Source organism: Natator depressus, chromosome 15, assembly GCF_965152275.1.
Source record: "Natator depressus isolate rNatDep1 chromosome 15, rNatDep2.hap1, whole genome shotgun sequence".
In the NCBI taxonomy this organism is placed as follows: domain Eukaryota; kingdom Metazoa; phylum Chordata; order Testudines; family Cheloniidae; genus Natator; species Natator depressus.
This window is the reverse complement of record NC_134248.1, coordinates 25,419,880-25,433,769: the sequence shown is the minus strand read 5'-3', so window position 1 is coordinate 25,433,769 and position 13,890 is coordinate 25,419,880. Positions and strand designations below refer to the sequence as shown.

The 13,890-nt window shown below is 38.1% G+C and overlaps 1 protein-coding gene across 2 annotated transcripts in view; it reads left to right on the top strand.

Annotated features, from left to right (window-relative positions):
• Nucleotides 1-13,890, top strand: part of ATP2A2 (ATPase sarcoplasmic/endoplasmic reticulum Ca2+ transporting 2) — a 78,400-nt gene that overhangs the window by 18,414 nt on the left and 46,096 nt on the right. For both annotated transcript variants that reach the window (XR_012641994.1, XM_074972623.1), the window contains exon 5: nt 5,641-5,779. Coding sequence is in view for 1 of the 2 variants with exons in the window: in XM_074972623.1 (XP_074828724.1) it covers nt 5,641-5,779 (139 nt within the window). In the remaining variant the exon portion in view is untranslated. The remainder of the gene's footprint in view (nt 1-5,640; nt 5,780-13,890) is intronic.

The window sequence follows — 13,890 nt, the reverse complement described above, 5'->3', positions numbered from 1 at the left end:
TGTTAGTGACATAGTACTTGTTGTTTTTGGAAGCTTTTGTTCAAGTTTGTCAAAATCTAGGGTCTTTAACTTAGTTATTAAAGTAGTATCCAATTAGGTTTGTATAGGCACTGTACATCGAGGTAGACCAAATTCCTGCCACAAAGAACTTACAGTCCTAAGAGTTTTTTTCCTAAAAAAAAAAAAAAAAAAAAAAAAAGCAAGGAATATAAAAACTCTTCTTCTGGTGTTGGATTGGAATAAATTAATACTTAATGTTGGTTTAAAACTCCCCCCAACTAAATCTAGTGAAGATGGGGGAATAAAGTTTACTGCAGGTTAGCAAGGCAACCAGATTTATGCTTTGGGTTTTACCCCACTCTCGAATGAATGCACAAGTCTAATTTAGCAAGAGAAAAAGCTAATGTGTAAAATACCCTTGTTTATTGAAGCCTCCCTAATAGACCAGCTTTTTCCTGTTAGTATACATTGCAGCAAAGACTTTGCTATTAACTACTCGCCTGGAAAGCAAGTATGACAAAATTAATTCAAAGAAAAAGATCCAAAGTGTATAATGGGCACTCAGCTGAAGGCTGTAGATCAGAAACAGTCTGATTTCCATGCTGAAAGAATCAAAGGCATTCTTTGAACCATTTAGATAAATTTAAATGGTTACACTTGTGTGCTGATTTGTTTAAAGCTATTAAAACCCCAAGAGGCTTGCACTGAAGTCAGTGCACCTACATAATGCCTTTTGACTTAGATTTGTGAATAACTTGTACATTTGGAGAATTGTCCAAGAAAAATTTAAATTCTCTTAAATTCATATAATGGATTTAAAATAGCTCTCCATCATGAGAGCATTTACTCTAATGGAAAACAGCCAGGAAATTATAAGCGGTTTGTCATTGCTGGTATATTCAAACTTTTCTGTGCTGTGGCTTTTTTTTTTAAATAAATAAGACTCTTGTGAATATCAAGTCTTTTTATATATAGTTCAGTAGATATGTCCACTGAAATTAATGGAATGTGTGAGTAAATCCACTGCACTGCTTTGAAAAACTAAGCCTTCAAAGTTAAGATTGTAAGATCCTGCCCATTATCAGCCTGACTGTGTCACCACAACCTCCTAACAAAAAAGAAAACAACCCCTTCTGATCTGCTTTCTCTATAAAATTACTTTCCTCTAATCTCTACCAAAAATAACATTTTTGGAAAATCAGTTAATATTTACAGATGACTCTCTTTTTTTTTAATTCACTCAATGCAAAAAACTTTATAAATAACTTCTCTTGTTTCATACAGGAGTCCTTAATGAGAACTAGTGCATAGGACTACTTTGTTACCAAGTTAGAATATAAGTGTTTCTAGTCAGTTAAAGCAGAACTATGAATGTATTAACTTCTGTGTGGCAGAGTAAATATTACAAACTCTGCGTCCTCTGCCTAATCTAAACCTTCTAAAATAAAATCAAACGCTCTTTCATGTGAAGAAATTGTCTTTAAAATATTTTTCGCACTAAAATATGATGTCTCATCAGAGCCTCTGAGTTCTTGTTCTTGGCAGTTGGTATCTTTACACCTACATACCTCCCACTTTAATTTAAAAAAAAAAAGTGTAGGATACATTATGACAGTCATTGTGCCACCTTCCTCCTCCCCTTCAATCCCTGCTCTTGACTGCAGTAGCTCCTTGCAGCAGCATCACTGGAAGAAGGTGACAGTCCCTCAACCTCCCATACCTGCTAAGGAAATAGTCCCTGTGAGTAAGGCAGTGGTCAGGATGGAAAGAGCTGTGTCCTGCAGGTGCTCTTGTATGCTGAAGAGTGAGAATGGGGAGGGCTATGGAAGTTGCTTCATCACAGCAGCTTCTTTGCCTTGGAGTAACCCAGTGAGGCTAATGTGGTTCTCCCGTGCAGAATCTCCATACCTCTCCTCCCAGTGTGGTCCTGAAATACTAGAATCTTCATCCCCATCCATGAAAAGGCAAGTGACAGAATAATCAACGCACATGCAATTGTAAGAGGGGGATAGGTAGTGATATCTTCTGACCAGCCATGGTACTGGCACTTTCTATCCAGTAAGCTCAAGAGAAGGCCACTTTGAACTGCCCCCTGTCCCTAGTAAACCAGAAGGGAGAGTTGAAGAGGAGAGCTTTTTGAAAGTGAGCAGACTTTCAGAGTGATATAATTGAATTTTGATGTGAGGGAGCTGTTATATTTTAGGGCTGAAACTTTCAAAGGTGCCTAATTGAAATTGGACATCCAATTCTTGTAATTTTAATGGTAACAGCATCTCCAGATCTCTTAGGTAGTTTTGAAAATCTCCGCCTTGGCTTCCGCTTTTTGTTGGCAATTTATAGGGAAGCTAAAAATCCTCACTTACCCTTTAGGTGGGGTAAGGGTTACGGGGGGCATTTTTTGCCTTGCCTTTTTTTGTCCTTAAGGTCACAAGTGGGGAGCAAGAGAAGACTGCTATCCTCCATAAAAGTAGTTTGTTGCTTCTGCTAGATGCCATTTATAGGGGTAATTGGACTTTCAGTAACTTAATTTTTAAAAAGAACAACTTTGTGTACATTATATCTCTTGGAAATTCAATAAATATTTTCTTCCCCTTTGGAAAATCACTGCTGTGGGTAGGTGGATTATAATACTGTATTATTTATATGAATATTTACTCTAGAGGAATAACATTTGCAGTTTAACTTCAAGATTTCTTTTTCCAGTGCGTGTCTCTATGGTTTCTAGGTGCTAAAAGTCCAAAACCAGAAATCATTGGATCTGTTTGAGACCAAGATAAAGTCAGTGTAGGAAGAAACTTCATATGTGGGTGTGTCCTCTAAAGTCTGGCTTCCTGCTTCTCCATGTCTCCCTCCCCCACAAGCATTCTCTTCAAATGCAGAGAAAATTAATTGGTGGTGGATATCTTTTTCTCTGGAAGATGGAGGGATTATACTATATAATATATTTTAAAAGAGTAAAAATGTTTATACTTTTTAGTGCCTGTATCTGATTCTAGGTGATTCATCTATTCAAAACCATTCATTTCATACCGTTTTAAAATCTACAGTATACTCACTTACATGCACATATAATAAAAACTATCCTATCCTAATGCAATAATCCCTACATCAAAACTTTTACTTGGTGATAGGGTGAAAAATTCAAAAAGTAAATGAACTTGTGCAGTCAGAAAAACTGCGAAAAGATTGAGTTTTTAAAAGAGCAGAATAAAAAAGTAATTAAATAGCTTTAATTCATTATCTAATATTTGAACATTGTAATTCAACACAAAAAAGAAATATGAGAGAATAAACTATCCTGGGTGCATTGGGTATAAAGAGATGTACTGGGTAAGTCACTATGTTCTTCTTTGGAAGAAACTTTAAATGTTTAAATTAATCTGTCTTTAATCAATTTAAAAAACATTTCCTCTTTCAGCCTTTAAAGTTTTTAACTAATACTAATGGAGAATCCAGGCAGGAGCTCTGTCTTAACTCTCATGAAACTCTCTGTCTTGTTCTCTTTTTTGTTTTGTGGGTGATGGAGATGCAATTGTTGACATACTAAACAAACAAAAACATTCTGGATATTTCAGAGAGAACCAGTTTGGAGAAATGGATTTAAACTTTTGAAGGGCTGACTTTAGACCGTGAAGTAAAATTTCTTTTTGGCAATTTCAAATATTAGATTGGGGGGAGGCTTTTTTTCTGATGTGGCATTTATTTATGTCTGATGACCCATGGATCTTGTTCTCTAAGATGGAATTAATTTATTGAGCTGCTAACTCTGAAGACTGCATTAACTAAGATCTCCTATCAGATAGCTTCTATATTTGATTTGATAATTCTAATTTCTTTGGCCCTCAAATTTAATAAGGTCATTGAAATTTAGCAGACCTCCGGGCCTAACAGAAATTAAGATTCCAGTTACCTATCTGTATATGCAGAGTAACCTATACTCATGAGCAAGAGCTTAAATTCTGCTCTTCATCCAGTGGAGAGGAGAAATGCCATGGGTTTAGGCCATACTCCCCAGCTTCCTTATACCTAAGGTAGCTCGTAGCTGCTAGTATTTATGGCTTCCCCATCTCTTCCCCCTGCCAGTTATTTCACAACAGTCACCAGATCAGCTGATGTAATGTGTGTAGTTTAAGATGTTTTGTTGCCTGCTGGAACTGGTACTACACAGAGACCTGGCCCTGAGCAATCAGTTGTGTGTTACCTGCTGACAAATTAGGCTCTAATTGCTCATGGTTTGAATTTCCAAAGATAATTGTCTGCCTTTATACAGTTTTGACATGTACTAGACTAGAGAACCTTTGGCAGCTGGTGTAAGTCTGGAAGAGTTTTCTATACGTAAAAAGCATCCTCTTAGAATTTCTATATTCGACAGACTTAAAATGTCTGTACTAATATTTTTCTTAATTTCTCATCACAGTACTTCCACTGGTGGTAACAGCAGTAAATAAGCTGCTGGTGTTTTACTGGTTGTGTCAGGAACAGCAGGAGATAAGCTGCTGGTGTTTTACTGGTTGGGTCATCTAAACCTAGACAATACTATGTTTAAGGTGTTAGTGGTTGATCTGTGCTAGTGCCACCTGTGCTACTGCTACCTCACTGCTATTTTCAGTGCACTAGGTTGGTCAAATCCAGGACGTGTATATCTACTGAAGCTGGGAATTGCACCTCCCAGCTGCATTGTAGACATACCCATAGATGCTTTAAGAAAATAATAAAGTTTAAGGTCCAATCTGCTGTAACTCATTCATAGCTTAATTATGGAAAGAAGATTCAGGTTTGTGTTTTTGTGTATCGACGCTAAAAATAGTTACAATTTCTGTTTGTACTCTTAAGTGCGTTGCCTTCTTTTCTGGAGCTCCAGCTTTGGCACTATATCTGGGAAGTTGTAGGTACTTTGTTGGCAAGTAATGGGTGTGAAATGTCATGTAGTATCCTTACTTTACAAGTGCAAAGAAAAGAGCTTTTGGACAATAGTTATTTCCAAGTTAGATAACAAAGGAGCTGCTGTAAGTGGATATGTCCATGCCTCTTAATCTGACACGGTTCAAATGTGGCATAAAGACATAAAGGAGGGATACAAGAACAGTATTGGAGGAAGTTTAATGATTGGGTCTTTTTCACTATCTTAATTTCTATCAATAACTAGTGAAAACACCAGACTGATGTGGGATGGAGATATATTTGAGTCTCAAAGGAGGTGTTCTATTTAGCAAAGCACAGCTGAACTAGGGTACAACCATTTAGTTTTAATAGATGTTTCTGCTGGAGTGTTGCTTTGCATCAAAACATAACTGTATGATCCCTTAAACTATAGTTCGTGTGAGCTCCAGCTACCAAAACATAATGGACGTTCTGGAGAGGTAACTGCAAATTTTCAGGCAATGGCTTCTAGACCTTTAAAGGCTCACTAATATATGAATTCTGTTGTCGTGCTTTCCAGACTGCAACTTCACCTTGAAGTTGCAACCACATAATGGGGTGGGTCGAATAATTATCTTCTATATGAATGAACACCGTATTCATGTAGTGCTATATGTGGAAAACTAGAAGGTGACTATTCTAGCTGTCAGAATTGGCAGGACCTCTAGCTTTTAAAAGCTCACATCTTATTTTTCCTTTTTCCCTTCCCCACCCCCCCAGGAAAGAAATGCTGAAAACGCTATTGAAGCTCTTAAAGAATATGAACCTGAAATGGGCAAAGTATATCGACAAGACAGAAAAAGTGTACAAAGGATTAAAGCAAGAGACATTGTCCCTGGTGATATTGTGGAAGTAGCTGGTGAGATACCTTTTATTAATAATACAGGTTACATATGTCTAAAAGGCCTTGGTTAATTTTAATAGTTTGAGGCCCTGGGTGGGATTTTTAAAAAAGCACACACAATGCAAGTTAGGCACCTCATTTATGCATTATTGAAAATTTGACCTCCTCCATTCATCTGTAATTACCTTACATTAAGTGAGTATTTTTATCTTTGAATTGTCTTAAGTTACTATTACCTTCTAAATTGGTAGACAATAGTAGGAAGGGCATCTTTTGCTTTAACTGGATTACAGATTTTTAGTATCTGTGTTTTTGGTTTTGTTTTTTTTTCTCTGTCCCCATTGCTGTGTGAAAAATATACAAACAAAAAGAAAAAATAACAATGTGCAAAGTAAACTTAACAAAACCAAATTTTTCTTTAATCTTCCCAATGTCACCATGTTAAATGTTGTTTTTAATAGTTGGTAATTTTTTATTTTTTTAATTGAGCATCCTTTTTAATGATTAAAAAATGCCTGTAATAAAGCAGGGTGGCTTCTATTGAAACACTGGTATTCAACTTCTAATCTTTCATCACTTCCTAAAAAATACAAGTAACATTCTCTTATACTTTGGAGAGACTGACATCTTGTAAGTGAAAATACATTGTTGTCTACTCCTAACTGGACTATCAGTGGTGGTTTTTTCTTTTTTTCCCCTTTAAGGATTTTGCTACTTAGTTTCTGCGAAAAATTCATAGGTGGATCTTGTTGAAAATATGTCACAAATGGTTGTATTCACAGTTTTGTAGGCCTTACTGGCAATCAGATGGCTATCCTTTAAAATAATTTAAGCTGTACATCAATTTTTCTTCTGATCTTTCTTCCTACTTTGGATTTAGTTATTAGAGTAGCCATCCAGAGGGGAGATAACTATGTATCCTTAAAGTTGACTATCCTGCTATTTTTTAATATGCGGGGAAAGTATGCTCTCAAACTGAAGTAAGCATTGGCTCTTGGCTCAGGTTTTACTCATTCAGAAACTTTAAAATTCCTTAGCCCTGTCCTGAGCTTGTCTTGTACATGGTAGCATGCAGTTACAGTGACCTTAGTTAACAGTAATTGATGTTTCTGGGGTATGCTGGAATCCTCAGTCTTTAAGTGCTGTCTTTCTTTCTGGGACCCTATCACTGTTGATGGTTGACATTTTCGGTGCCTCTATTTGGGAGACACCCATATACCAGCCAAGTGTAAGATCATCTTCTCCTTCAAGAACAGATCTCATAAAAATAGTACCCCATCTACCTCCATGTCTTAGCCACCGAAATATTGAGGGATACCGACATTTCTTACATTTTGTGGTAGGCAGAGACCATTATCAGTATTGCGTCCTACCCTTCAGCCTCTCTGCCATGCCAAGGATCTTATCAAAATCCTCTCCGCTGTCACAACCCATCTTCGCCAGATGAGAGTACAGTTTTTCCCTACCTGGACAATTGGGTCCTGAAAGGTTACTCGTTCCTTGAGATATAGAGAGCAACTTGCATAAACCTATTGCTGTTCTACTCATTGGGGCCTCTGCCTCAATACGGAAAAGTCTACTTTCACTCCAGTTCAATTAATAGATTTTTATTGGGGTCACTCAGGACTCCTCCACCACATCAGAGCATACCTGTCCCTGGACAAATTTGCCACTATGTCCAGCCTCATCTCAACGATACTACAGAGCCCACAAACCAGAACAAGGGCATGAACTTTCTACACCTCACCCCACCCCCCCAACAGACAAGGTCTGTCCAAGGAGTATTTGTACTTCTGAGGGTCATTGGTTCTTTAAACTGGTAGAAGGATCCACAAAAGGTGTGTGTGTGTGTGGGAGCTCTGTTCTTGGAGTCTCCTCCCACAAAGGTACTTGCTACAGACGACATCTCTCTGATAGGCCAGGGGACACACTTCCAAAACCTTTCAAGTCAGGGCAGATAGATCCTTCAGGAGGTAATCTTCCATATTGGTGTATTGTAATGAACCACTTGTCAGCACTTCCGACCCATCATAAGGGACCACCCAATCAAAATAATGCTGGACAACAGAGCAGCAACATAACAGATCAGTCTTCATGGAGGGGCAAGATCCCGGTCCTTTTGCACTAAATCCATAAAACTATGGAAGTAGTACATATCACGCTGCATACAGATCTCAGTAGTTTATCTACCAGGACTATAGAACACAGAGGCGGACTTCCTTGGCAGGCTTTTCAGCATCAACCATAAGTGTGAGCTGAATAATGAGGTATTCCAAGAGAGGTCTTACCTGGGGTCATATACAGATGGATCTCTTTGTGACATCCAATGTGGAGTACAGAGGCTTCTGCTCAAGAGGAGGGCATGATCACAACTTGATGGGAGATGCCCTGGTCGTTCCTTGGCCTCGCATATTGCTGTACACTTCTCCCCAACTCCCTTCCTGCTCAAAGTTCTGAAGAAATTGAAACACCATCGTGGCCAGGACAGGTATGGTTCCCAGGGCAGGTTCGCATGTCTCTGTGACTCCACTCTCCATCTTCTCCTGACAGCAAATCTTCTCACTCAGGAATCAGGATCCATCACCATCCAAACTTCAGTGCTTCACCTCAAGGCGTAGATGCTATATGGCTCTCTGGTATAGAGCAAGACTGCTCCCGAGGTACAGACAGTATTGCTTCGTAGCAGAAAACCCTTGACAAGGAAAACTTACCTGAGAAATGGAAACTCTTCCAGACTTGGTACAGTCCCCGATCTGTGCCGCCTCTAGTCTAATGCACATTCTCAATTACCTGTTCAATTTAAAAATCATGGGATTATTGCCGAGTTTCACCTAGCTGCCATCACAGCTTTTCACTCCCCCATTGAGAGGTTTCGGTCTTCACCACTACCCCCCCCCCCCCAACCACTATGAGGGTTATCAAAGGCTTGTTCAACCTCTTCCCACATGTTAAGGAACCAGTTCTGCCATGGGACCTAAACTTAGTCCTCAATGTGCTGAGGAAATTCCTCATTTGAACCAATGAGGAACTGTTCCCTCCTTCATATGTCCCTTAAGACCTCATTCCTCATAACCATCAACTCTGCCAGGAGGGTGGGGGATCTTGGAGTCTTTAGGACTTCACCCAGGCTTTTCATCTCATTTGCAGAATGTATGAAAGGACAGACTGTCTCAACCAAATGTACCTTCTACAGTAACTGGAGTCCTTTGAGATGTGTCCCTGTGGGTGCCCCACTTCCTGCCTGCCTTCCTTTCTGCCTTGGAGTCTTTCACTGACCTTTTGTGGTTGAGAGAATTAAACTGGTGGCAGGTCTGCCCGCTCTCTATATACCCTCATATCTGAGCACAAGGATGTCTGGGATGCAGGGACAGACCCCCAGACACTACTGAGAATATCTCCAATCTAGAATGCACAGACACACACCTCCATGATGTGGAGTACCTATAGGGACACTTGGCCAAAAGCAGATATAAACATCAATTGCTGATTATATTAACTGCTTTAATAAACTATGAAGTGGCATACTGTCTCTGCATTTCAGTTAGTGTCACACTTCTCTTATTTCACTTTCTGTAATTCTGGTGTTCTACAGTCACACTCTGACTTAAACAGAGGCTTTTTTGCTGTTAACCTCCTATTTTACAAACTAATTGGAAATGAAAAGTTCATGAAATTGAACATCTCAAAATTAGTGGGTATGGTGCAGAAGTGGCAATATGGTGCACTGCAAACTGACTTCCATTTCATTGACGTCATTGGAACATGAAAGGATGTTGATTTGTTCTTTGACACTGCTTTCCCATTTTTTTAACTTTCATTAGGAAAAGTGATTTGTATAACTGGTCGTTCGTAAGATGGGTATTTGTAAAATCAAGGTTCTTCTATATTTATTTGTTTCAACAGCAAAAAGTCACTGATTTTAATTGTTTTTTCTCGGGGGGGGGGGCACACAAAAGTGATGTAGGCTTTGGGGCTAGAAGCTTACTGCAGCAATTTTGGACCTGACTTGAAGTGCCAGAAATAGAATAGTAATCTCCGAAAGCAATTTGCTTTGTCAGGGGGACACATTACTTCGGTATTATACTGTAAAGAATTATTAATAGAATTGCAAGTGGATAATCAGCCTGAGGGTATGTATTGTAGTTTGGCGCATCCAATTATAGGGAAATACTGACTGATTTAACTGTATTGCCAATTCACTGGAGCGCAGGTGAAACTGAATTGCTTGCTTTCAACTGAGCAACTTTTGTAAAATGGAAAAGACAGAGGGATCATATTACTTGACTCTCTTTTTGCCCCTGTGAGGGGGGACTCTCTGAAACTACACATGGAACACCTGAGGAGCCAGCAGGCTTTCTACAGCACTACAAGATCTCCTTTCTGTGCCTCATTGACTCTAGTGGGGGATTTCTCTTAATAGAAGGCAGTAGTTGCTTGATTTTTGCAGTTGGAACAAAATTAACTTTTCCGAATATGCCAACTGCTTGAGAATTCTTAAGGCCATAAACATGTTTATAGTATGAAAGTATATATTGGTGGTTAAAGTGACAGACACTGAAGTGCAACTTGAATTAAAAACAAAATGTTAAACTGTGCAATAATTAGTTTTTTATTCTAATTGTGGTCTAACTGATTCATCTAACGTTTGCAGGAAGGTTCACATCAATTACAGGAAACAGACATCATTACAGGACACCAGAGTTATGGGAATGTTCTGAATGCATTAGACATAAAAAAAGCAAATAGTTTTGTACTTGTCCACTCTTCTCATGACATTTTGAGGTTTGTTGAAGATATATTTAAACAAAAGCATGCATCATCCAACTCTGACTACTCTGAGCATTTCGAACTTGAAGTGAAAGTAGTCTTGCTAAACTTGATGTTGCTTGTTTTCTTGGCAATGATTGATGCACTCATACTCTGATTATTACAAAAATCTGTCTGGAGATCTGAGGCTGGGCTGTAAGTGAAGCTCTCATTCAAGCCAAAATATCACAAATAACGGAAGTATGACAACTAGCCTTTTTTGAATCTCTTCTGTAGTGGAGGATGGACTAGAGCTTTTAAAGACCTTGCTTTCAAAAGGCATGATGTGCAAACACATGTATTTGCAAGCCTAGTTCATGTACACAGTTGCCACAAATGTGCAAATTGGGTATTGTGGGCATAACCAGCTATGCAGTTAGGTTCAACTTGTCTAAAAGCATGCCTGCTCAGTGACTCTGCTCTTGATAGGAGTTGCTGAGTGCTAGGCTCCCTTGAAAATCCAGCCCCACTTATGGAGGCTGCGCTCTTCTGAAAATCTAGCCATAATTGGCTAAATTTGTAATTGCAGGTGCAAACTAAGTGCTCAAGTACATACTCTTGCAATTGCAGTTGTGTGCCTGAACTGTTATACTTCTAGAGACCTATTTTTGCAGTAAACATGTTAATCAGAAAATATGGTCACTAAATTATTTGAGGCTTTTGCATGTATTCATGATACAAGATTACTGTGGTGAATGTTTGGGTAGGAGGTTGTCTTTTATATGGGAGGGTTTGATGGTGGGGTCCAGGTTTTGGTTTTGTTTCCTTTGTTTTTGCATATGCCGTCCCTTATAGTACAATTTAATCACTCTACCCAATCAAGAATAGCAGATTGGATACTAAGTAACTTTTTAAAGCACTGATTTAAGGTGCTAGCTAACTTAAGTCCTTTTTTGTTTCTTATAATAGCTTTATTCCAACCTTTGATACCTAAATAAACATAATTTAACTTCAGAAGCACTTTTTTCCCCCCCTCCTAACAATAAAAGCAAAGGGCATGATATAATTCGGAGTTTAGGAGTAGGATCATCTTTTTAAAAATTATAATCTATTCAATTTGTGTGTGTCACTTATGAGCATAGTTGCACTAAATAGGCATAATTCGACCACTATTTCGCATTGTTTATAGTTGCACATATAATATTTGGCTTTTTATACATTGAAGATCATTAAAAAGGAACTTAAAGAAGTGAGCTGGGAGAGTCAAGTACAGTAGCTGCAAATGTCAACAAATGTGATACCTTACTGCAGCTATTGAATAGCATGCATGTACAGGTACCAGCGGGAATACTGTTTTGTTGTGTTTTTTTTTTTTTTTAAGAGTTTTTTTTTTTTGTGTGTGTGTGTGTGTGCCCCCTTACTGTAGGAAACTCATGTTAAGCTTATTGGTAGTTGTTTACAGAACAGTGTATTCAAATATTAGGAAACGTTTTAAAATTTAGTCACTTGTCGTATGATTATATTTACATCTGATTTGCAGAACAGTCCTCTTATAGATTGTGACTTAAGTACTCTGTTGGCCTCTCAACATGTCATATTTTAAACTAAATGAACATCTAGGCATTAGATTCTGTGAACAGACTTTTTTGAGTAATACTGCTTTCAGCTGCTTTCCTTGGATATTAGCAAAAATTATTGAATACATTTTGAATTCAGGTGACTACAGTAGTTATAATGAACATCCAAGATCTCTCCCCTTAGGACACAGGCTTAATACAAAAAGCTGTAAGAATAAATGCTTCAGTATAATATGAATTCAGATATGGAAGCTATATATTCTGTACTTTTTAAATGGCAGAAAACAATGCATTAAATTGTTTCAAACAAGGGAAAGCTCCTGGATGGGTAGAGAAGGGTAATATAATATACCATAGTTAGTGTCAAGACTTGGAGGTGAGAGAAACTGTCTGCATGCCTCTGTCTCAAGTGTAAGAGTATTTGGATGGCCTTTGACATGGTGTTTGCAAAAAGATGACCATGTAGGGAAGTGACCGAGCACTTCATACTGGGATACATATCTGGGCATGAAATTCTAGGCAGCGTGCCAATGACATTTGTATGTCCAGGCAAGTGTCTCTCACCATTGAGTGGCGTAAATAACCAGGTGGTAGGTTTCGCCGTTATGTCAGTGGCATCTAAATTCGAGATACTTTCTATAGGTTTTGACTAGCCCTACAATATCTTTCTGTCAAGAGGAGTTCTGACAGTTAGTTTGTATTTGGGCCTAACTTAGAAATCTTGTCAGGAAGCTGTAGATTAAAATAGCATTTAAAAAAAAAAAAGCTAAATACTTAATTTTCTGTATAAGAATGATTTGAAAAGAATTTTGTAGTACTGAGGTGTTTAAATGAACTGTTCTCTAGTGAAGTTTGTTGTGGGCTAGAAGGTTACCCTAAAGACAATGAATGATAGATTACATGAAATAGACACACCTAGAAATAGATGATTGAGGAGCCAACTTCTTTACAATCATTGGGGAGGATGAAGAGGTCACTTACCTTTTCTTGTAATTTTTTTTCCATATTGGTGGATTTCTGGAGTCACCTGGGTGTAAGTTTACGGTAGCTGAAATAGAAGTTTGGTTTCTGATGAGAAGAGAGGGGGCTGAGACTAGTTTAATATCCTTTCAAAGTGAAATAAAGTGAGCTGAAAAAAAGGAAGGCAGCTGATTAAGTAAACTTAGAGGCTAAGTGAAGATGCTCTTGGCAGGTGAAACAGTGGAGACCATGACCCACATGTTTATCTGGTTGAAGCCTCTATAAACATTAATTTTTTAAAGCAGTATGTGTTTCATGAAAACTACATCTTTCAGACACGGTTAAGCAGAGTTAGTGGAAAACAGGCGTAATTTTGTGAGACATGGACGCATTTATATGGGAGCCTTTTAAAAGCTCATTAAAAATAATACAATTTTATCTTGCTCTATTATCATAGTAACTGAATATCAGATATCTGGTGGACTGAGTTAATGTGTTTGGGACATATGCCTTAAGGTTTATTCACTGACTTCTGGTGGGCACAGTTCTCAGTACTCTAGTGTTGAAAATAAACTTGGTGTAGCTTAGTAACCAAAAGTTGACGAACAGAACAAATATCCAGATGTTATCCTCAAATGGCTTTTCAACTTTACTGCTCTGCTATAGAACTTGTCGGTTTTAAGACAGTCAAGCTTCCTGGAAATTGCATCCTTCTTACTGCGTAATTGCTGTCCATTTTAATAGACTAAAGTTGTTTGTTTTATTCAAAATGTTAAAATTAGTTTGGTTTCACTATGCCAAGTGATCATTCTAATGTTTAACAGGTGCATTTTGATACAACTA